This window comes from Aptenodytes forsteri, unplaced genomic scaffold, assembly GCF_000699145.1.
Source record: "Aptenodytes forsteri isolate BGI_AS27 unplaced genomic scaffold, ASM69914v1 Scaffold278, whole genome shotgun sequence".
In the NCBI taxonomy this organism is placed as follows: Eukaryota; Metazoa; Chordata; class Aves; order Sphenisciformes; family Spheniscidae; genus Aptenodytes; species Aptenodytes forsteri.
The window spans coordinates 111,513-134,702 of record NW_008795907.1 but is presented as its reverse complement, the minus strand read 5'-3'; the positions used below and the strand labels follow the sequence as shown (position 1 = coordinate 134,702).

Here is a 23,190-nt window from a genome sequence, read left to right as displayed (position 1 = left end):
AGTTGAGCAAATTTGCTGGGGAGATGAGCTGGAGAAAGGCAAAAATCCGTGCAGTGATGTTCCCTTGACTTCTGCCACTTGCTGTAGCAAGGCTGTCATGCAGGCGCACGGGTCAGGCACTGCATAGCTGAGCGGGGGGAAACCCACTGGTTTTGTGCTGCCGGGGTCATGGAAATCTTGCAGTTTGTTTTCTTCTCTTTCAGTCTGTGAGAACACACCGACCGGGGGTATCTGTCTGAGTTTCGGCGGAAAAAACGTGAGGTTGAGCTGATGTTAATGAGATGAGCCTGGCTTCCCGTGGCGCAATGGGAAGCTGCTCTGGGTTTCCCCAGGTGTGTCTAAGCCCGGTCTGTCCGGGGCAGCCATACAGTCCAGCTCTGATGGCTTTGCATTCTCTGCAGGGTCATTGGGAACAGCTTGGCTCAAATCTTGGTTCATGAAAATGGAAACTAACTGGGCCAGCCTGCATGTGAGATATGAAATGCCCGTTTTTTTCTTCCAGCTGAAGGACCCGTGGCTTTACTTGGTAAAAAAAGCTGCTCTCTTCTTTGGTGTGATACAGGCTCCAGTCTTTTGGCTTCCTAAAAACTGACATAAAATCCCTTTGCCTCTATTGGAGTAGCTCTTCCTTATAGAAAGGGTAGAGTATCCACCAGGTTCCCAGCAAATTGAGTGTGAACCATGCATTTCTGCTTGGGAGAAAGCTGGGGAAGAGCCGGGTGGGAGCGTCGTGCTGAGCGTGCTGGGGCGAGCACCACCTTGTGCTCATGGGGCGAGAGCGTTCGCACAGAAAACTCCCCCATGCGCAGGGGAGGCTTTGCGGCAGCAGCTCTGCACCACTGTGCTACCAGAGTGCTTATACATGGGGATAATAAAACAAAGTTAGGGCTAACCTGTTCTTCTCACTCGCGTGTTCCTGGGTGTGGGGAGCAGAGGACAATTCCTGCTGCAGTCAATGGGAGTTGTGTTCTTGAGCCCTAAGAACTGAATTTGGTTTGAAAGAAAGATGCCCCTTAGGAGCTGGTCTGTAATGGCAAAGTGTACTCTACCGAGTGCATCTCTGCTTCATTTAATTGCCTCCCTAGGATGCATGCAGGCACAAAAGGAATTTGACCTGGAAAATCAGGCAGTCAGTCCTTCCCTCTCCGATAAACACTGGCTTATCTCATGAGTTGATTCGTTATTAGCTCTTGTCATTTCTTCAGAGTTTTGACATAAGGAGAATAGATTTACCTATGGATTTGTAAATAGAATAAAATAGATCAAATCTACTCCACGTTTGTAAGTAAACTGGGATGGAGCAGACTGATGCAAACCAGGCTGTCTCTTTTCAGGGATTAGAAATCAGGGTGTGGGATAAGCTGCCTTTCCAGATTTGGAGAGTTCACCAAATTTGGGTACTTTATGGCAGAGGAGCATGAACCTGGCTCTGTAGAACTGGCCATCGCTGGGACCAGGCACCAGCTCCTGAGAAATGGGTGGAAGCGTCATTACCCATCTCTTCCCCACCATGCAGACCACTTCCCAGCGAGCAGTGCCCTTTTGGAGACATCAGGTGAAACGTCAGAGCAGTTGCTGTGGTGGGGAACAGTGTCCTGTACGCCGCTCCTGTGTTTTCCATCAGGAATGGCATAATCCTGTCAATAATGTGCTTGACATTGTGTCTTTCCGCAGAATGCCGAACTGAAATGTGGTTTTGCCCTTCAAGTCCACATAACTTTCGGTGCTGGTGGTGATGACAAGTTCAGGCACCAGGACAGCAAACAGCCCAGGACCTCGCTGCAGGAGGCAGAAATCCCCCGCCTGGTTCAGCAGCTGGTCTGGAAAACCAGAGGGAGGACGTGGCACAGGAAACCCCATCCCTCAGCCGCGTGCAGCGTCCACACCACCCTGGCCTGTCCCCCCCGAGGGGCTGGTTCCCCTTGCCCCTTTTCCCACCTCCATCCAGGCTGGGCCGTTTGCGTGCCTGCCCGCTGCCCCCCTGGGGAGAGGATGAAGCCCAACCTCGGGGCAATGGCAGCTGAGCGATACACCTGTCTGTGTGCCACTGCCAGGCTGGAGGGGACACAGACCTGCACCTCTCGGCCTCCGATGGGAATGATGGCTGGCGGCAAAAATAACACAGTTAAGAAGTTAATGAAACTTTGCGTTTCCATGGCAGCTTCTGTCTCCAGATGTCAAAGCCCTTTCCCTAGAGAGACAAGTGAATATTGGCCCAAGGGGAGAAACCCATACTTGCGTCAAGAGGGCTTTGGCACAGACCTCTCCTGACTTCTCCATGATGTAGGTAAATGCTTTGAGATGTCGGAGGGGAAGCTGTGAAGCTTAATTAACTTCTTCCCTAGCACAGTCTCAGCTCTGCAGTAACTCAGAGAGGAAAGGCTCCTCGCTGGGGCAGCGGCGCTGGCATTTCCTCAGCCGCAGTCAGCGCCGAGCATCCCTCCGGTGTCAGGCAGCGGGGAAGGCATCCCTTGGCCCACCGCTCCCCGGGTCCAGGCTGTAGGGTGTCTGGCTGCAGGGTTCGTTGTTAGCATTGCTCCCACCACGCTAATGTCTGAACTGCTCCATACCACGGAGTCTTGCTGAGGTGTGTCATTTCTTGGCTGCGCTTTACAGAACTACGTCCACAGATTTCAGTGTGGACGTATTGCTTGTGCCGTTGCAGGGAAGTTGACTAAGTCTGTTGTTCACGCTGTTTCCAAATGATGAATGATCTCTGCTTGGGGTAGTAACTTTGACAAGAAAACCTGTTAAGGTGGATATGCTTTAGAAGGGTCCGCTATGGGAGCCAACAGGGCAACCTCCAGGATCCCTCCCTACTCGGGGCAGTCACAGCAGTGGGGTGCAATACGGGTCCAGAGAGCACAGTGAACTCCACATCTGCAACATGATGCTCCTCCATTCACCCCTACATCAGCATCATGGGCCAGTGGTCTAAGCCTGGTACACACCCTTGTATATACATATTTTATATATATATTTGTATTTATATGTATGCACACTGCATGCACACAGACATACAGACACACATGTGTACTAACTTTTTATTGGGATACAAAAAAATTTGATTTTTCAAGAACCTTCAAAATATATTGTCATGGTTTAACCCCAGTCAGCAACTAAGCACCACACAGCTGCTCGCTTACCCTCCACCCCCCCAGTGGGATGGGGGAGAGAATCGGAAAAGCAAAAGTAAGAACACTCGTGGGTTGAGATAAGAACAGTTTAATACTTGAAATAATAAACTAACAACAACAACAGCAGCAACAACAAATTGTAATGGACAGTAAAACAGAGAGAGAGAGAGAGAAACAAAACCCAGGAAGGGAAAAAACAAAAAAAATCCAGAAAAACAAAAAAACAAGAGGTGATGCAATTGCTTACCACCTGCTGATCAACACCCAGTCAGTCTCTGAGCAGCGATCACTGCTCCCTGGCCAACTCCCCCCAGCTTATACACTGAGCATGACGTCACATGGTATGGAATATCCCTTTGGCCAGTTTGGGTCAGCTGTCCTGGCTGGGCCCCCTCCCAGCTCTTGTGCACCTCCTCGCTTGCAGAGTGTGGGAAGCTGAAAAGTCCTTGACTTAGTATAAACACTGCTTAGCAACAACTAAAACATCGGTGTGTTATCAACTTTGTTCTGTCCTAAATCCAAAACACAGCACTGTACCAGCTACTAGGAAGAAAATTAACTCTATCCCAGCCAAAACCAGGACATATATTTATATATTTCTCCTCACTATATAATTTTTGCTGTTTTTTAAATCATGAAATATGCTAGTCTAGAAATAAAACAGGGCAAAACTTCTTCAGCCGACGCTCATGGATTACAAGTGAGCCACAGGGTATGTGCTGGTGCTCATCCAGGAGTGCAAGCTGAGCAGGTCATGCTTGCTCTGTTACTTTCAGCTGGTCAAACACACAAATATTGTCTCAATTTTATTTTGCTAGTAAGAAGTTGTTATGTTTGCCTTAGGAACTGGATATGAATGAAAATAACAGCTGGCCTCATGCTCATGAGTGGGGTGGGATGCAGGGGGAGCAGTGGAGCTGGGGTCTTTGTGAGGTGATCCCCCCGTGAAAACGCCTGGACCCCAAGTCAGGGGCTGCTCTCTCCTGCACAGCAAAAGGGACGAGAATGGGTTTATCTTCTGTGCTGAGGCAGACCTGTGCAACTCTGTATTTTACACATAGGGGCCAGCTCCTTCTTCCGGACTGGCAAGGACCACTCAGAAAGACACACGCACGTGAGTAGTCTGTACGTCTGATCCTGTACACTGCCGATTGCCAAAGCTGCTACAGAGCTGCAAAGCAGAGCAGCTTCACGAAACATCAGGAACAAGAAGGATGAAACATTACTCTTCATTATTTGCTGTATAGTAAACAGTACCATGAGATGTAATACAAATTATGCGTTAAGAAGATACATTAACATTAAGAAGAATGTGCATATTAATTAAGAAGGAAAAGATGGAAAAAGAGTTGGGGGTCGTGGCAACTTGCAGTAGCCCTTACACATTGTTAAAAATCCGTGGAGATACGGTACAGCATGGGGAGGCAGAGCTGCTTTGTGAAAGGGTTTGTGGAGTAGGGGTATAGTTGACAAACCTTTTACAAAAAAACCCATCAATGTTTTGCCATTCGTAGTAAAAGTATTAAAAAAAGGCATAAAAGTCAGTGAGGTCATCTTGCATGTTGTTAGAGCTTGAAGCATACGGTTTTCAGAGGCAAGTCCTAACAGGTACCTGGGCCTGATTTTCACCACAGGTGACTCGATGGATGCTGGGTGGGATTGCTCCTCACCTGCAGCTGTGTGGAAGCAGGCTGCAGCCCCTGCAGATAAATGGGCCGCTGGGGCAGTGGCTGTTCCCCTGTGTGCCTCCTCTTGTGTTTGCTCAGTATGTTGTTTCCATGATCCTGCAAGGAATGCCTCATCTCCAAGGTGTGCACGTAATCCCATGGAGGTAGTGTTTGGTGGCATAATGCCCTTTTTTCATCTATCTGTCCATAACTGGCCTGGCTTACCTATACCTGGGATGAGCAGTCTGGTTGCTTTAACTGACTTGCAGAAGTTTAAGGCTACAGGGGCTGATGTGTTCGTCTGTTCTGGCTTCCTGCATGCCTTGAGGTAGAGAACCTTGTGTATTTCTTCATCAGTTTCTGCTGAGCTGCAGCATGCCTTGTAAGCCTGCCTGTTGTGTTATTCCATTGCTGCCCTTTGCCAAAGGTTTTGACTTTATTTGTGTTGTTTGATGAGAGAGAATTTGCAGGGCTGTTTTCCGGGCAGAGTTTTTCATACTTCTGACTGTGAGGCTTTGGGAGGATGCAGTGCAATGTGAAGGGTGCCTGGTTTCATTCCTGTCACTTTGCTCTAGGAAATTCTCTTTGTCTTGGTGTGTTGCAGAGGGGTTGTTCAGCAGCACCAAGCCAGGCTGCCTCCCTCTGGCAAGCAGGAGGGGGTATGTTGCATCTCCTCTACATCCTGCTTTGCTGTGTGCAGCTTTTTAACCAAGATGGCGAAGCCCCCAGCCACAGTGATTGCACAGGGAAATGAGGGCTTTCAGGACTTCAGGGTTGAAGAGTTAGTTTGGTTTGTTAAAGCTAAAATACCCAAAAGAGAGCTTTATGGATAGAAACGATGACATTGCCATGCATGTGATGCTAGGTTAAAGTGTTAGTGCTGGGTTCAGGTGTTTGGGTTTTGTCCTGCAAGCACTTGCTGTAGTGTTGTGTTCCTTCTGAGCATTGTCCTTCTGAGATGGAGCCTGATGTGTGTTATGAGCAAAGCCTGTACATTTTCTTTTCTCTTGTTTGATGTCTGTACATTTGCTGGGCATCCTTGTTCTCCACTGCCCTGACGCAGTAACAACTGCATCCCCGCATTCACAAGAGCTGAAGGGCAAAACTGCTGCTGGTGATAGTGTGTGCCTCTATTGCAACCCATTTATTTTACTTTCCAGATCCAGTTCAATGCTATGGATATTCCTACTTCTCTTCGTACCAGCTACTTTTCAAATAACTTACTGGAAAAAAAGGCAAATGTCTTCATAAGGTCTTACCCCAAGAAAGAGAGGGTATTTTGATCTAGACATTACCAAATAGCATGTCTTCTTTTGTTTACTGCATATGCCATATTGATGTTTATTTGAAACCTTCACTTCTTTTAACTTCTTTAGAGCTAATCATTTACAAGTTAGTACATCTGGTAGTTGTTGAATGTGGTAGTGATGAACCTCTTTGCTTGAGATTTTCTTAAATTATGTAATTCTAATACATCAGGTCAACTGCTCCAGTGATTGTCCCCGAATCTTTTGATTTTGAAAAGGGAAATTCAAATCCAGCAAATCGTATTAGCAAGGCGTTCAGGAAGTGCACCAGGGAGCAAACCAGGATGATCCAGAATGAATTTGCAAACTGTTCACTGTGAGTCTTGAATGTAAAACTTCCCTCTTTGAAATTAGCAATTTTCTCTGAAAGGTGATGGATTTTCACTTCTGAAGAGAAGAGAATCATGATGAGACAACCACAGGAACCTGAAACAGAGGGGGAGATGCTCCTCATCTCAGCAATCCCTGCAGCAAGGCCATGTGATGTACATCACAACCAAATGCCATATTGATAGTGTTGTTATGGCCACTGTAACTTAGTTTTAACAGGGATTATTTTTAGAATCCAAGCTAACGGCTATTGAAATTGGTAAGCTTTTAAAACTGAATTTGGCTTAGGACCAGTAATATTTAATATGGCTGCTTTAGTGCCCTGATACAGCAAAGTATCTGTGCTCTTTTTTAGCTTTAAGCTGCTCATTGTCCCATTGAACATAACTGAACTGTCTGCATGTTTAAAGATAAATACGTACTTAAGTCCTTTATTAAATTATGATTGTAATACGTAATTCTTTGTAAATGTAATGGTAAATCTTCTTGTCAGCCAAGCCAGCAACACAGAGAATGGGCTTTACCTTCTCTAAGTGGCAGAGGGACAGGGATGGTCTGTTATCCCTGTTGGCAGTGTTTTTTTTCAGAGACCACTTTTACAGCGAGTTGCTGTCAGTCTCTCCCTCTCTGCTCCTCAGTTTCTTTCTTCCTTGAAGAAAGTCTTTCTGGTGTAAGTGGTGATCTCGCTTACACGGCTGGAAATCTCCCATCATGGTGAATACAAGCAGTTGCATCACTGACTTTTTGGTTGGCTGGTTTTTTTTCCCCCCTTCCCCCCTCTGCTGCGATTCCCAGTTCTGACCGTGTGCTGTGCGCCCATGATGTGGCCCCAGCTCTGTGTCCCTGAGGCTTGTGGTCACCATCCCCTTTTTCTGCCAGCTTATGCAGAAGGGCTGGAGGTGCCGGGGCTGCCTGCCACGGCTTCCTGCAGCTGCTCGCCTGTACCCATCCCACCACCCGCACTTGCAGAGGATTTTGACATTTTTATCTCTTAACTCTAGTCTGGAAAAAACATGTTTTGATACAGCAAAGTCATCTGCCTTTCTGCCTAGCTTTGTTTTCCCAGTTTAGAGTCAATGCAGCCATGGTCCTTAATATGGTCTCCCATGCCAATAAATCGGTCATCGTAAGTAGCAAACATGGACAGGCATTAGCCTGGTAGGCCAAGGGTGGGGTGGTACTTACATGCGATGAAGCTCCAGAGGTACAACCCGACAGGGCCATGAAGAGTTTCATAAGGGCTGCCAAAAGCATTGAACATGAAGAAACCTGCTCCCACCAGAGCAAAGATGATCAGTACTGTACAGAAGAGAATGACACTAACATGGATACTTGCAGGGATAATTTTGAGCAAATCTGGAAAAACTAAAAAAAAAAAAGAACAAAACGTTATTATACACATTAGGCAAAGTTGTTTCAGAAGTCAGGCCAGGGATTTCTTGCTGGTTTGTGATAATTGTTTTAAATCGTGCTCTTCCAAATGCAACCAAAGATGAAAATGAAGTTATTAACTAGAAACAGGTTTTCATGGATGTCTGGAGGCAGAAGCATTTTTGTGAAACTCAGAAGTGTAGACTGGCCAGGAGAGAAAGACCAGCTCCAGGGAAAGCCTCTCCTCCCCTTCCTGAGGGTATTTCCCTATGTGTGTTGTCCTCCCTGCCCTGGCTGTACCCCGTACGGGATGTGGAACAGCACCTCCGTCGTCTTGGCGCCCTGCCCATGGCCATCCCCGCCTGGCACCTGCACTGGGCTCTCCAGGGTGCAACCCCCAGCACCTCCAGCTCTAAATGCTGTGGACCTGAATCCAGATCAGCATCCTCAGTGGCTGCTCCCTCACCCTGGTGTGTTGGCAGGCATAACAAACTCCTCTCCCCCTGTAGGCGCTATTCAGGGCAGTGGGAGGTTTTTGGGGTTATTTGTTCCTCAGAAACCAGATCATGCAGATGCATGGTGGAGGGTAAAGTGCCTACCATCTACCAAGGTGGTATTTGGTCCTTAATGTGAAGAGCATATTCTTAGAAAAAAATCAGAAGCTGTATTTGAGGAAGCAGGTCCACCTTGCGCCGGTCTGCAGGATGGCATGAAGGGCTACTCACAGTGCCTGTGTTACGGGTCTGATCTCGCATCCCTCAGCTGAAGGCTTGGCCATCTACTCCTCTTTCGGAGGGGGGGGGGCCGACAGTAAATCCAGAAACACTCTCTGCATTTATGCCTATGAGGTCCCACTGAGGGACATGAGATTGGAAATGAAATCATACCTGCTTGGCTCATTCACTGAACAGAGGGCAACTGGTATTTATTTACTTGCCTAGATCTTTATCAGCTTGTGGGCTTGGCCACAATTAATGTGTGTCACTCTTACACCTGACCCTGCCTGGCGTGGTCAGCAATTCATACAAGACGTGTTTCTCAGACTGGATTGTTCTGGTCAGTAGAGTCTTGTATTTATCTTATTTTCCAAAATACGGGTGCAGAGGGGGTCAGGTGAGGATGAGAAGTTCCTGACTCTGTGTCAGTATCCATACCATGTGTGTTGTGTGCCTTGTGGTATCTGGGACAGGGTGAGGTAGCTCCCCTTCCCAAGGGATGCTTCTTCTGGCTCCCCTTCCCAGGGTGGGTACGTGGGCAGGGAGGAGGCTGGGCAGCCCCTGTGGGCACGTGGGTCCCTTGGGGGTCCCCTCCCCCTTGCACTGGCCTCTTGGTCTGGACCATGTCATGGGCAATGCATGATGGACAAAGTTCTTGAGAATATTCAAGTCCTGGCTGTATGGACAAGTGAGGAGGTCACTGGGCAGGTGACATGGAAGGCTCTGTTAGCCTTGGGTGTGTGTTTGGTTGGTTTGGAGTAGTGTGCGTGGTTTATTTAGGTCTGATGTGTCTAAAGTGCACAAATGTTAGGGTTTGACTGCTTTATCTGCTAGGGAAGCAAAGAGCTGCTCCCAGCTGGGATGCTGATTTCCATTCTATTTCAGAGCAGTGATTCCATTGCTTTGATTAATCACAAATATACACTGCTGTTTTGGTAAGTTTATACCCACAGAATTTTGGCTAAAAATATGTGGGTTTTTCCTGAAAACCTTAAGCAATAAATCTTTAAGTTAAAAGGTCCACATTTTATTATGAAGAAGCAGGAAATCATTAGTGAAGCCGTGGTGCTGACATACTGGCAAGTTAAATGTGTTGTGTACTGCGTGTTGCTGGGAGACATTCAAGGCTCCAGGAATGTATGATATCTGGGGAAGATAACGTGTGAAGTTGTTCATAGTATAGAGATTCCCTGTGAAAATCCACCAACAGTCATTGCCAAAAAGATGTGTAGACACCTAAAAGGATCAGGGGTTTCTTACCTCCTATCCTTTGGCATTTTTCTATTTTAAGAAAACAGAAAAAAAAAAATTGGTGTTTTGATAAAAATCCTTCAAAATAGAGATATATATTTCTGTACATACATTAATCTCAAATTATTTTAAAAATGAAATATGATACTAAAGAGGGAGAAATTCATAAAGCTTACATCAAAGAGTTATTTTCAAGATACTATCTGAATGAGATTTTGAAAGAATAAGAAAATTTTATGTGATCAAAATTTTCTCCCCTGTATTTCCCCAAGTAAAATACTTGTGGAATGTTTTGTGTCTGGAAGCCCAAGGCCAAAAAGGGAAGATGATAAATCAATGAGAGGAAGTGGAGAAGTCTTACAATAAAAAAGTAGGATACCAAGCTAAAATAAGAGAACAAATAAAATGAGCGTGGAGCTGCTAAGGCTGGTGCTGCCCTGTGCCCTGCCAGCTCCTCCTGCTGGCAGGTGAAATGTTGGTTGTTTGCAGCAGAGCTTTGCCCTGTGGAGTTGACAGTAAGAAGGCTGTTGCTTGGTAGGTGTAAGTACTGTGTGTGTTACGCGGTTAATGCAACGCTTTCACCACATGCTATATAATTTAAGTCTCCAAAAGCTGGAGACTTTAGCATCCGCTGCATTTGCCACTGTATCACTTGCCCCAGTCACTGCCCCACGAGAGCCCATGGAGCAGGTTAGGACTGCAACAGTGGGAAAATGGCGTGTGCAGTTTTGCACTTAGAGTTAATGACTGCTGCCTGCAAAGCTCTGCTGGATGGACTGAAGGCTGTGCTGAGTTCCAGCCATGTAACGGCCAGTGTGACTATGTATGCAAAAATTTAGGAATACTTTATTTTAAATATTTTTATGCAGCTTTTTAGCTACTGTTTCAAATTGTGATCCTGCTTAGCTAGGGCACAAGGGGATAGTCAATCAGACTCAGTATGAGAGAATAATTTTTAATCATTCATGTTTGTTTGGCAACAACAGGTATTTTAGAAGGAATCATCAAATACACTTAACTGCTCCTGATCCACAGGGGCACGATTAAAGTGGGGGTAATAACGCCTCGGCACTACCTCGCTGCAGCTGTAACGTGCAGAGAGTAAAAAAGCCTCACATAAATTACTCTGCCTTGTAAAATGTTTACCAGCAAACAGTTCTGCAGCTTGCCATGCAGTAAACACAGAGAAGCAGGTAATGTAGTGTCAATTTATCTCCCTGACTAAATGAAAGGGAAATTAATGAAGCAAATGTTTGCAAACTATTCTTGAAGCTGTGTTAAATAAATATCACCTTTTACGTTGTTGATGGCTGGCTGGGAGCAGAGAGGGGTACCCGGTGCCCATGGGGGACCATGCCCGCGGACCCTCACCAGACACAGGGACACAAGGGGGCATGCGGAGCCCTGCGCCCACCATCTGCAATGCTGCACGAATGCTCACGCCTTCCATGGGTAATGGAGAGGCTGCCTGCTCCTGGGGATGGCACTGGGCCAGGGCTCTGCTCCACCGGCCCCCCTTCCCTGGGGCATCCCTGCCAGCCTGGCTCCTGAGCACAGGGAGCTTGTGGCTGCCAGGTCTAGGCCAGGAGCACAACTACTTGCTGTCTTTGCAAGTGCAAGTGCCATGCACAGCAAAACTACCTGTTTGCTAAATTCACCTATTTTACCTAAAGGAAGAATTTGCCTGCATAAATGTTACTTCTGCTGGTGGCTACTTATTGTCCAGTTTGGCCACTGGTGCTTAAATTCCTTATTATGCTAGTAAAACACAAAGCATGTTTTAGAAATTAGACCTTGTGTTTATTGGACTTTATATTGCATATTTCATATATTTACAAGCATATGAAGCAGTTGTAATGTTAGTGTGGTATAAGACACAATTTTACTGTTGTACCATTCAGGCTAGCCAACGAAAAGGCTGAAGAGTCCCTACCTGTGCAGAATTTCTACAAGGAATAGCATTAGTTCTTGCAAAGCTCCCTGATGTTTTGGAAGAACATGCAAAACTGTATTTAATAATACAATTTTGTATTGTTTATGTTAAGAAAATAATTACTGCATTGTATTGAATCTTTCCCTTGGCACCTGCATTTATAGCTGTTTGTCATTAAAATTTTATGTGACATATCAGGAAAAATTAATTCCAGCAGCTATGTTGTCTTGAAAGAAAAACATTCCTTCATTGTAATGAATGAAATTGTGTGTTAGGTATGCATGCCAGTGACCTTTAGAAAATGAACTGCTGACCCAGAAACTGATGAGAATCAGCAAGAGCAAATGAAGCAGAAGGCTTTCCCCAGCCAAACTGGGTTTGCTAGCAGAGCAAATTCATTTTACAATTAAAAGAGATATAGTGGTCAGAGGGGAGCATTTAATGCGAGCAAACATAGAACTAAATAATTTAGCCTGTTTTCCGTGCCTTTTCTTCTCAGACATGCTAAAGTGCACTTCAGTGCATTAAACTATGGATGTGTATATTGTATACGGTTATCCTGCTTTCTGGGACGCTCAGTGAGTTCCCGAGAGCACTGACTTGGATGGGATGGGTCTGCTGCAGCCCCAGAGAATGAGAACCAGCTTCCTTCATTAAGTGGTCTCTGAAGTGAACACTTCTAGTAGAGGCATATTTTGCTAAGCCACCCAATCACCCATTAAAGTAAGTGTTGCGTTTGCTTTTTAATCTAAATAAAAGATGATCTGAGAATAATTTGTGAGGAGGACAGCAATGCTTCTACCCTCAGCTGTCAGTGAAAGCTCACAGAGGCAAAGGCTGCCCTGTGGAGTGCCATGATTGGTACAACTGGGCTTGTGAAATTATTTAGGCTGTAACTGGGCTACATTTCGGGTATACACAGTGCCAAAAATCACCTTGTGGCATTACCTTTTCAGAGCATTGTATAAAAGATGGCAGTGCAGGCAAATAAGACTGACAAGATGTGCTTGTAATATTGTGAGTGAGACCTAGTGAAATATTTCACTATTAATGCTTGGCTTGTGTGGAAGGAGAATAAAAGGTAAAAGAATGCTCTAATAAGCAAGCTTGCGTTCAGTTTTAGGTTTGTCAAGGCGCTCGGGTTGTGTTTCTGACCCCAGTGCTTCAGCCCTGCTAGCTCTGCTACTGCAGGTGATGATCTGCTGTGACTGATGCCTGATGGGCTGGGACACTGGAAACAAGGCTGCTCTCTCTAGGGAAGGATGCTGCTCCATCACAGGCATGTTAGCAGCTTCACTTCTGACTCGAGGAGTCTCAGGCATAAGATTAAATCCAGCCTTGAATTCAGATCCTGGGAACAGGCATTAAAGCACATGCTTAAAACCTCATTTTCTCTGTCTGAAAATGAGAACAGTGATATTTACTGATGTCGAGTGAATTACTTCTTCAATGCTTTCTTCTTTATGCAATTCCTGAAAGCCTTGGAGTTCTTTGAATATGTACATTAGGCACTCATATTAAAGAAATTAATTTTTAATATTGTCCAGTGCAGTAGGATTCTGCAGCTCTGTATGAACACTCTGTGTCTCTGTATGAACACTCAAGTTTCATGGGTTTTTTACCATTCCAAAGTGGGTTGCTTAGCTGTGACTAATTAAAAACTTCACATTGTATTATTTCTGTTCTTTGGTTACATTTGTGTTTGTGCTCTGAAATTATACTTATGAATGCAAGTTTGATGTACATTTGGATAGGAAAGCTTGGTTACATGAGACTTCTGTGAGCGTGGATAGAAAGTGTATGGCCATAGTGAGAGCAAACTATGTAACCCTGGAGTACATTTGGTTGAAAATGCTCTGCAATACTTGCACAGATCCAAAGCTTACCTGTATGTAGCATTGTGAGATATTTAAAAAGACATGATGACTGATATTATTAAGTCATCACAAACAAGCTGTGCATTTGTATTGTTTTGTACCTGTAATATTACTTTACACTGCCCACAAAATTAAAATTCTTTGAAACTATTGCTCTAATCACACTAGCAGTACATTAAAATATTTCAGCCGTAACAAGATGAAATGTACAGATGGGAGCCTGAATGCAAGGCACATCAATGAAATGGTTTAAAAGTATCTAAGCAGAAAATATGTGGAAAGAAAATGATTAGAAAGAGAAGCCTATGGGCTGTCTTGACTATGGCTTCTCTGGCATGGGGGCTGTCTGTCACGGCTGGGTTTAGTCCTGCCTCGTGCACTGAGCCGATACGGACTAGAGAGAGATGTCCTGCTTCTTGCCACACGGTGAGGTCGCTGTGGGCGACCTTTCCATAACTTCACTTGCACCAAATTGGCCACTGATTCATTCTGCTACTGCTCTCCCTGCCTGGGGAGCTCCTGTGGGGGGGGCTGGTGCGAGCCCTGGGGCTGCTCAGCTGGACTCCATCCCATGGCTGGGAGGTGCGGGAATTGGGGTGCGCACCCAGCCAGGGCCTGCATGAGGCTGCAGCTGCATCTTGTCCTTGTTTTACAGCAGTTTAGCTGTGCCTCATAGCTCTGTTGCTGTAATGAACCTGGACAAATGTCAGTCACAGAGCTGCTGATAGCTAGCAGCTTTGTCAGCTGTGGTTCATAACAATTTCACCTACAGCAGAAAACTAATTCCTTGGGATTTAGTAGTCCCCTCTGAAAAGTCACCCCAGCCTATAACCGGCAGGGTGGAATATCTGCATGCTGCGATGGCAAAGCAAGCAATTGAGAGAAGAACTTCAGCTGTATAAATAGACTAGTGATGGAATTTAATTAGAGATGGCAAGTCTTAATATTATATTAATTTGGTCTACTATTTTGGAAAAATATAATATAGTAAATTTCTGATACCTAATCTGGCAACCTTACCTTGTTTTAAATGACTCATAAGCAATTTACTAGTGCTTTTTTAGCAGAATGCTTCTAAACTGTTTTGTAATAACTTCAGGTGGCATATTGTACATATAACAAATGGCTGTTTGTTATTATCTGTTTAATGTGCTGCTAGATACAAACTGTATGTTCACTTGATCATTTTATTGATGTTCTTATCCTTGAAGATAAATAGGTTATAAATATTACATGTAAAGCAAAACCATTGCTAACAGTCTTTGATAAAATTCTGTATGTCAGATACCAAGTTTGCCTTGCAGATCAACCGACTGAACGTCAGCTAGCATCAACCATCCGTTCTTTCAATTAATGCAGCAGATTGCTAACTTTTTGGCTGCTTTGTTTCTCAACAGCAGCCAAACGTATCTATGCCCCAGCTCTTTCATGAGATTTCTGCTAGTTTAGTTCATTCTTTCATGACGGCACAGAGGATGCGATGTTGACACACACAGAGGAAGATGATAGAGATTAATTGAAAAACAATTTTTTTTAAAGTAATAGTATAAATCTTTTGAAATGTAGATATCTGTGTAACTGAAATAGATTGTTGAAAACGTTTGCGTGGCTTTACTAGTATCAGAAAATAAGTCATTTGAACCTGAAGATCAGAACACTGTAACAGCAGCACTTGCTTTAGAGTATTTCATGCTTGTTAGGCTCTGTGTATGAGCAAGGGGACACTGGGGCAGCTATCTCCCAGCTCCCCTAGCCCTCAGCAGTGCGGTGTTAAATAATTCAAATGCCATTGTTACTCACATGAAAACTGGAAAGGTCTCCCCCCGAGCCCACACTGTCTCACACGCTCGCCATGGAAAAGCCCATACTGGATTTTGCCAATAAACTTCTCCAGCTCCTGGCCAGTGGCATTGACGAGCAGGGCTCCTGTCTTGCAGAGTATTGTCCCCTTAACCCACAGCTGTGTGCCGATGGCTGCCGCGGTCCCCAGCGCACAAGCGAAGCTCAGCACCCCGGCTATGCAAAAGATAATTTTCTTCTGCTGGGCTGGCATGGTGGCGTGCAAAGTCCTCTGAGGGATGCAGCTTTCAGCGAGGCAGCAACAAGGTCTTCATCAGCACGGCAAACAGCCAAGCTCCCCAGAGAGAGTCCCGGGCACCCAGCCAGCCCTGCTTGCGGCGGGAGCCCTCTCCTTAGGGAGCTTCAGCAGTGAACCTCTGAGGCACACGTTTCCTGAAAGATGCTGTGAAGGTTTCTCTTCCCCATCCCCTTCTGTATAGCTCTAGCTTGCACACTATTGTGTTTAAATAAGCTGGAAAATAGAGCAGTTTGTAGAGTGTTTCAGTGCATCCTCTGTCACTTGATAACAGGGGTTTAAGATGACAGAAGGAGCCTCTCTGTAATTTGAGTGCTCTGCTCTTCCCAGCCCCCTGTCTGATTGGGTGAGCAGGGTATTTCAGAGACAGGCTTGGCTGCTGTGCCTGATTGTCTGCTCTCCAAAAAGGAAGTTTTCAGAAGGTTTTATTTTTCCAGGTTTTCCTCTAAAGCTAGCAATGCTGAGCTGCTCTGCTCTTTTTTTTTTTTGGGGTGGGGAGTGTGTTTTTCTTTTTTTGGTTGTTGTTCCTAATGCAATGGCACAGGTAACACACAGTACCCCCGCTAAGCCAGGAGGCCCCCTCTGCAGTATTTGGTTGCATTTGGGCACTGCTTTTCCCTGTCAAGGCATTCCTGGGCAAGGGCAGCGTATCTGATATATATTGTATTGTTTTGGCTGCGGTGTGTAGGATGCTCAGACAAACATTTCAGTTCAGGTTTCAAATATACACAAATACCTTTTCTCTCACTTCTTTACAGAAGACCCAGTCTACCCCAAGGCTTGGTGGTACGCTGGCTCCCTGTGCTTTGTGCAGGAGAGGCACCACTGGGCTCCTGCTGCTGCCAGGGACCTGCCTTGTTCTTCATGCAAGCCAAAGTCATGGGCACAAAATAACCCATCCCCTGGAGTGTGGCTAACTCGGGGCCTCAGCTAGGACCAGAAGCATGGCTGTCTGCATTGATCTACTGACTGCCAGTGATTTTAGCAAGCACAGGGTTTGGTTTTTTTTTCTAGCCAGATCAACTTAGAAAGCGGTTTGTTAACTGGATGCACATCCATTGCAGGAATACTCTTCAGGTGGTTTAAGAGTATCATATCAGTTATGCTTAAAGACTGAGTCTGGTTTAACTACATAGGTTTTAAGACAACCTTGGAATTAAAATGAAGCAAGGCTGTGTACAGACAAATGATTTTTTTTTTAAGCTAATACTTAAATAAAGCTGTGGTTCGTGCTGTGATCATCATACATAATCAAAAGATGGCACACTGCTGTATCTCTGGAGTCCATTACCACTGAGCTTGTACTGTGCACAGTGCTGAATGCGTACAGGTTTGGGAAAATGCTTATTTTTAAAGATGGTTTTGAATACTTTACTTGAGCAGAATGCATTTATTCTTCCCTGAAGAGGGACTGTAATATTTTAATATGATTATCACCAGCACAATAGCAATGAAAGGAACAAACTTGAACATATGCATATAAAAGTGACTATGTCCTAGAAAGAATTGGGGGGGGGGGGGGGGGGGGTTTTTGGGGGGGGGGGAGGAATTTAATTGCATTTATCTGTTTTGGTGACTACTTTTTTCAAGTGTCAGCTTTCTGATAGTCTTTTCATATGGAGCAATAGTTTATGCCACAGAAAATTATGTAGTTTTCTGAATGAGCTAAGATGTTTCAGAATCCCTCAGAAAAGCAGAGGTGGTGATACAGGAGCAGCCAGTACCGAGGGGGGCTTTGCTCCTCAGCATTCGGCTGTACCTTGCAATAGGCTAGGCAGTGGCTGGTGGCGTGAAGATAGCGGAGATGAGATTGGGCTGGAGATAACACTGTGCATAGACAAACTAGAAATTAGAGTGAAGAATTGTCCTGGAGTTTGCCCTGGAGTAACTTTTTCTTGGAACATTCATTACCAGCTGCAGATCTTGACTGCATTTGTTTGAAAACAATTCAGTTAATATGTGCCTTGGTAGACAGTACAAGTCCCTTTCTAACTCCAGCTGTGAATTCTGCAGCGAATGCTAAGGAGGTATCTGACAGGGTCTGTTTGTTTGTCTTTGTGCAGTAACAAATGTTGCTTTCTGGGTGGTTAAAATAATATTTCCTGGTATCTGGGGTACTGTATTTGTCAAGCAAGTATAGGGGGGAAAAAAAGCTCATGCTCTCTGATGTTAAAGACTGGCAGTTTTTTAAAAGAAGGTCTCCTTCAATGAACTTTCGACAGGTTTTTGTAACATCTCTCTTCTAAAGCATGTGAAGCAAATAATGGTTACTTACTGAATGGATAATTATTGGGTTATTTACTCATGGATAATTAACTGAAAAAGTGAAGCTGAGGTATCTGATGATCACAGAAAATATTTTATTGCAAACGCTGTGTGCTCCACCACAACGAATACTGCTTTGAATGTATGACGAGCAAAGAAGATGCACCAAATCACAAAATAAAAAGGGGAAACATATTTATTTCTTCCCTCAGAAGCATTAGATTCCCCACTTTCTGATAATATCACACTAGAAGCAAGACTTAGGTGAGTCACTGTTCAAGGACAAGCTTAAAAACCAAATAGAAGTAGTCAAGGTATATTGTAAAATTGCTGCTGTGACTGGGATGATACTTAACTTCTGGCCCGAGTGTTGGGATACTCCTTTCGTGAGCAGTGCATCATGCAGCATCATGTGCCCTTTCAGTCTGTGTCGCAGTCTCAGGTCTTGCCTGATAGTCCCATCCCGTTCACTGCAGAAGAGCCTTCCTCTTCAGCTTACTTGTCTTGAGCAAGTCCTTTCTCCCATCCCATGTGTCCAAGATGTTACTAAATCTGTTACTGTTTTTTCCCTGCAATATTGGAAATGACTGCCCTTCTCTGTGCTGGCTTAGACAGGCTCTGGAGGCCCTGGTCTTGCCCATCACTGCCGTAGCCCTTCTCCTGCATGCCGGCTGCTTGGGGCTTTGCCATTGCTGAGGAGGCATGCCGCTCCTCCCTGCCTTCTGCCCTGCATCAGGTTTCAGCTCCTTCGTCTCGTGTCCCTGAAGAGCAACGCTGTACCCTGGGACCTCTCCACGAATCCTGGCTGGTTGCTGCTCCCTCTTTGGCCTGTTCTTTGCTCCCAGCTTTTCTGCGAGTGGATTCCTGAGGGAATGTTTTTTGTTCCTGTCCCCCTAAATACCCATTTCTCCCTTCAGGCCTGCATACACTGAAAAAGATAAAGGAAAGACTGTTGTTGTTATTGTTTAGCTTATTAAAAAAAAAAGTTAGGGCGAGGCTATATTATCAGACAATCTTGACTGTTTGCATACTGAGATATACAGGGGTCTTGTCTCTTGCACTGTACTTGTACAGTGGCATAATGACAGTCTCAGGAGGCTTTTCCACCTGTGCCGTTACCTTGTAGAGGGCTCAGTACTCTTCCTCCCTGTTTAACATGGTGTTATCTGCTCCTGTGTAGCTGTTCCTGAAAAGGGCTGATTTTAAATTGTCATTTATGCACTTTCTCCTCAAATTTTCTCTCAACTACTAAGTTTTTTTAAAAACCCCTAAATTTAAAGAAATAGACTATAATACTTCTCAACCCAAGTCACTGGAGTGTTGTACGATGATTAACTAATTAATTTTACTTTTACTTGTAAGTATAACATGATGTTGTGTGAGTACTAGTGGTGATGTATAAAATGCTGTCATCCATGCGACTTCGGTCACAACTGCAGATGCTCGGCTCCTCCTTCAGTCGGTCCCCAGAGTGAGCAGCACTACATACCATTCCAGTTCACTGACTCTGCATTTAGCAACCAATGCAGGTCAACAGTGCGTGAGGTGAACAACCACTGTGAAAAATGCACTGAACTAGATATTTTTTGATGAGAGCAAATGCCCATTAAGTGAGGAGTGGAAAAGAACCACCTTTTTTCTTCCACAGATGCCCAAACCCCAGTTTATGATACTTAAGGGTAAATATGCAATGTGAAGTATAGATAGATGAAGAACAGTGGCTTGTGTATGTGAACCTGGAAAGTAGTAATAGCATACTACTTCTTACAGAGACTGAAATGTCCTGCGCTAACGTGATCTTTGGCAATCATTGCAGTCAAATGGACACTTTATTTTTAATTTTATCAATTAAATTTATCCTATGGTAAGGACAGAGTAGAAAAAGATTTTAGGACCTCCAAAACTGCCACCAAGTTTTCTAAAAGATTTGGATTTTATAACTCTTATGGATGAAAACTTCTGTATATCCACAGTCATGTAACGACTTGTGACATATGTAGAACTGATGCTGATTACGTTCTGTTCTTTCCCACCATGTCACAACTGCTGTAGAGTTGATATCAGTTTACCAGAAAGGCCACCCTTGGTTGTAGAAATGTTCAGGATGAAAACACCAGGAGTGATGAGGACCCATAGTGATGTGCATTTTAGCAGAAACACCTGTGGGAAGTTTGCATGTTGGCTGCAGTCATCTGCAGTCCAGACAAGTGGTGCCATTTGTCCCTCACTACCATGAGAACTGAATAGACCTGCAAATGTTAAAAATGAGAGATGTCCTTCAAGAAAGCATATAACCAATAATTAATGCAGTATTTTCAGAAGTTACCCTCTATTTTTAACTAGCATCAGTAAAGTCACAGCAAATGACAAGAATTTAGTCATGATGGTAAAAAAACCATACTATGAACTGGTATTTGCCATTCTTCTTTATTCAGAGCTTATTCTTCAAATTCCCATGCTAAAGTGGTGGCTTAAGGCACTACTCACTTGACTAAAGGTGACAGGAAATACTTGTTACCCTCTGAACAGAGTCAGCTCAACCAAACCTGGCTCCCCGGCAGTATTTCTGGAGAAAAACAAACTAAAACTCCAGATCAGAATGGTTGCAGACTTGAGGGTTTAAAGAAACTGAATTTGAACCCGGACTTCCCAAACATCAGTGACTGACCTGAGGACTGGAGCAGTGGATAGTGCAAATCTATAGCCAGATCTGTAACCCTGATCTATGGACTTCATGGGGCCAGTCTCTGCTGGGACTCTTGCACTGTAGAGGTGCTGTAAAATGCAGGCAGATCAACACAGAACAGGAGTGCCATTATGAGATTGGCAGACCAGTCTGTGTGACAAAAAACACCAAAAGACTGGGATCTGTGTGTATTTAAACATCTGATGTTTAAATACATCAAGATGTGTTTGACAAAGTCTTGGGAATAAAATGTAATGATACTATCTTAAAATATGCATGATATTAATCTTCCCAAAGCCAGGGATCACAACACTGATCTAGCGTGCCAGCGTAACTTATGAAAAGCTCTGAAGCATTTTTATCCACTGGTGGAGTGAAGGAAAAGAGATGACAAACTCTACTGGTCTTTCGAGCATGCCCTTGGATCACATACGAAGTCTGATAAACATGTCAAGGAAGGTATCTTAGAGCTAGATTTTAAAGTTTGAAGATCTCAGACTTGTTGATCCTTGCCTTCGGTGAACAACACAGCTGGATGCATGAAAAGTAGTTCAGTAACCAAAGGTGACAAAGATTTAAATAGAAAATGTATTAACAAATGAGACAGTATAGGGCATTACTATCCTGCTTTATTGTTATTGCCTAGTTCAGCCTCAGCTTTTAAGTTATCTGTGGTTTGATTAGAGAATTGCTTAGAGACAAAAGAAATGTGGTTTGCCTGTATTTCCTGTTCTTGTCCATACTAAATTCAAACATAAGCTCATTTGTAGAGTGCTGTTGTTAATTTTATTTAGACTTACTTGCAATTGACTGTCTAATCTTGTCTTTCCAAAGTACCTCATGTTTGTACTGTTCTGGAGTTGTAGCACAAGGAGAGGATCTGGCACAAATAATGGGTAGAAAGGGAAAAAGAAAATTTTCATGCTTGCTTACTGTAATGCTAATACAGGAATGCACCTACTACTCCAATACCTAAGGAGATAGCACCTATACTGAGAGAGGTGAATAGCAGGACACTATTGCAGGCTGTGATTAAGACTGCAGCCCCATTTCAGGAAGGTAGGCAAGTACAGGACATCCACCTGCACGCTGGAAAAGGGAGGAGCCCTAAAGCTTTAATGTTGTACTACTCTTGTTTTGAAGATTCATTAATCGGAAATGATACCTCTGTGTGGTGGTTTTGGCTGGGATAGAGTTAATTTTCTTCATAGTAGCTAGTTTGGGGCTATGTTTTGGATTTGTGCTGAAAACAGTGTTGATAATATAGGGATGTTTTAGTTACTGCTGAGCAGTGCTTACACAGAGTCAAGGCCTTTTCTGCTGCTTACACCACCCCACCAGCGAGTAGGCTGGGGGTGCACAAGAAGTCGGGAGGGGACACAGCTGGGACAGCTGACCCCAACTGACCACAGGAATATTCCATACCATGTGACGTCATGCTCAGCATATAAAGCTGGGGGAAGAAGAAGGAAGGGGGGGACATTCGGAGTGATGGCGTTTGTCTTCCCAAGTAGCCATTACATGTGATGGAGCCCTGCTTTCCTGGAGATGGCTGAACACCTGCCTGCCCATGGGAAGCAGTGAATGAATTCCTTGTTTTGCTTTGCTTGCACGCGTGGCTTTTGCTTTACCTATTAAACTGTCTTCATCTCAACCCATGAGTTTTCTCACTTTTACTCTTCTGACTCTCTCCCCCATCCCACCGTTGGGGAGTGACCGAGCGGCTGGGTGGTGCTGAGTTGCCGGCTGGGGTTAAACCATGACACTCTGTTGACATCATGTTTCCTGTCCATCAGCTTGGCTGATCCACTGGGATCAGTGGATCCATTGGGGTGATAGACTGGTCCCTGGGAGCATCCTTTGGGAATCATGGAGCAGTGTGCCTCTGTTGCCCTGTGCTGGGCGTGGCAGCTGAAAGGAGATGGACAAAGCAACTTGCCCAAGGGCCACCCAGGGCTGCAGCCCCAGAGGGGACATCGTCATTGCTCACGGAGCAGCACAGTGCCTCTCCATAGTCATTTGGTGCCTCCGGGAGCGGGATCAGGATCTCTCACAGACCCCAGGCAGCAGAGCAAGAAGGAATGAGGTGCCCTTCACTCCTCTGCTTGGCCTCGTGCCGCTGGAGCTGCCAGACGCTGGAGTAGAGGGAGGGGCTGTGCCTTGGGAGAGGGGTGGGTGGAAAATGGGGGGAGGCTTTGCTGCACCCTCCTCCTCAGCCGCTAGCTACGCAGGGCAGGTTGTGCCCGGGACCTAAAACTCCTCCTGGGAAGACGAGAGACTGCTTGTGCCTCTCGAGCCGCGGGAGCACCGGGGGGACCCGCCTGGAGCGGGGCTGCCGGGAGCAGCAGCTGCCGGGGCGGATCAGCTAGGGGACGGGCTCCTCCCCGCCAGCCCACGGGCGGACCTGCCTCGTCCGCAGCGGGCTATTATTTTCCCGAGTGAATTATTTATCCGCTAAAATGAATGATAAAAAATGGGGGGACAGGCGATAGGGTGAACGCGCGGGTGCTGTGTCCCTGCGGCTGGAAGGGGTCCGGAGGGAGCACGGCCGACCG

The 23,190-nt window shown here is 45.2% G+C and overlaps 2 protein-coding genes across 2 annotated transcripts in view; one reads left to right on the top strand and one right to left on the bottom strand.

Annotated features, from left to right (window-relative positions):
• Positions 1-6,271: 6,271 nt before the first annotated feature.
• On the bottom strand, positions 6,272-15,642 carry CLRN1 (clarin 1). Its single transcript, XM_009284253.1, has 3 exons — positions 15,390-15,642; positions 7,627-7,806; positions 6,272-6,537 (listed from the first exon to the last, which is right to left on the bottom strand). The coding sequence occupies exons 1-3, from the start codon at positions 15,640-15,642 to the stop codon at positions 6,272-6,274; spliced, it is 699 nt and encodes a 232-aa protein (XP_009282528.1).
• Positions 15,643-21,049: 5,407 nt separating this feature from the next.
• Positions 21,050-23,190, top strand: part of MED12L (mediator complex subunit 12 like) — a gene marked incomplete at its 3' end in the record, with an annotated part of 113,066 nt that continues 110,925 nt past the window's right edge. Inside the window, exon 1 of the mRNA XM_009284323.1 lies at positions 21,050-21,094. Within this exon, the coding sequence (XP_009282598.1) occupies positions 21,050-21,094 (45 nt within the window). The remainder of the gene's footprint in view (positions 21,095-23,190) is intronic.

Bases quoted from the DNA above. Each gene is read 5' to 3' on its own strand.
- CLRN1 (XM_009284253.1), bottom strand. From the start codon at position 15,642: ATGCCAGCCCAGCAGAAGAAAATTATCTTTTGCATAGCCGGGGTGCTG. The intron at 7,807-15,389 runs GTGAGTAACAAT...TTTTTTTTTTAG, and splicing joins GAGACCTTTCCAGTTTTCAT to TTTTTCCAGATTTGCTCAAA. The intron at 6,538-7,626 runs GTAAGTACCACC...CCTCTGTTTCAG, and splicing joins CCTCTGGAGCTTCATCGCAT to GTTCCTGTGGTTGTCTCATC.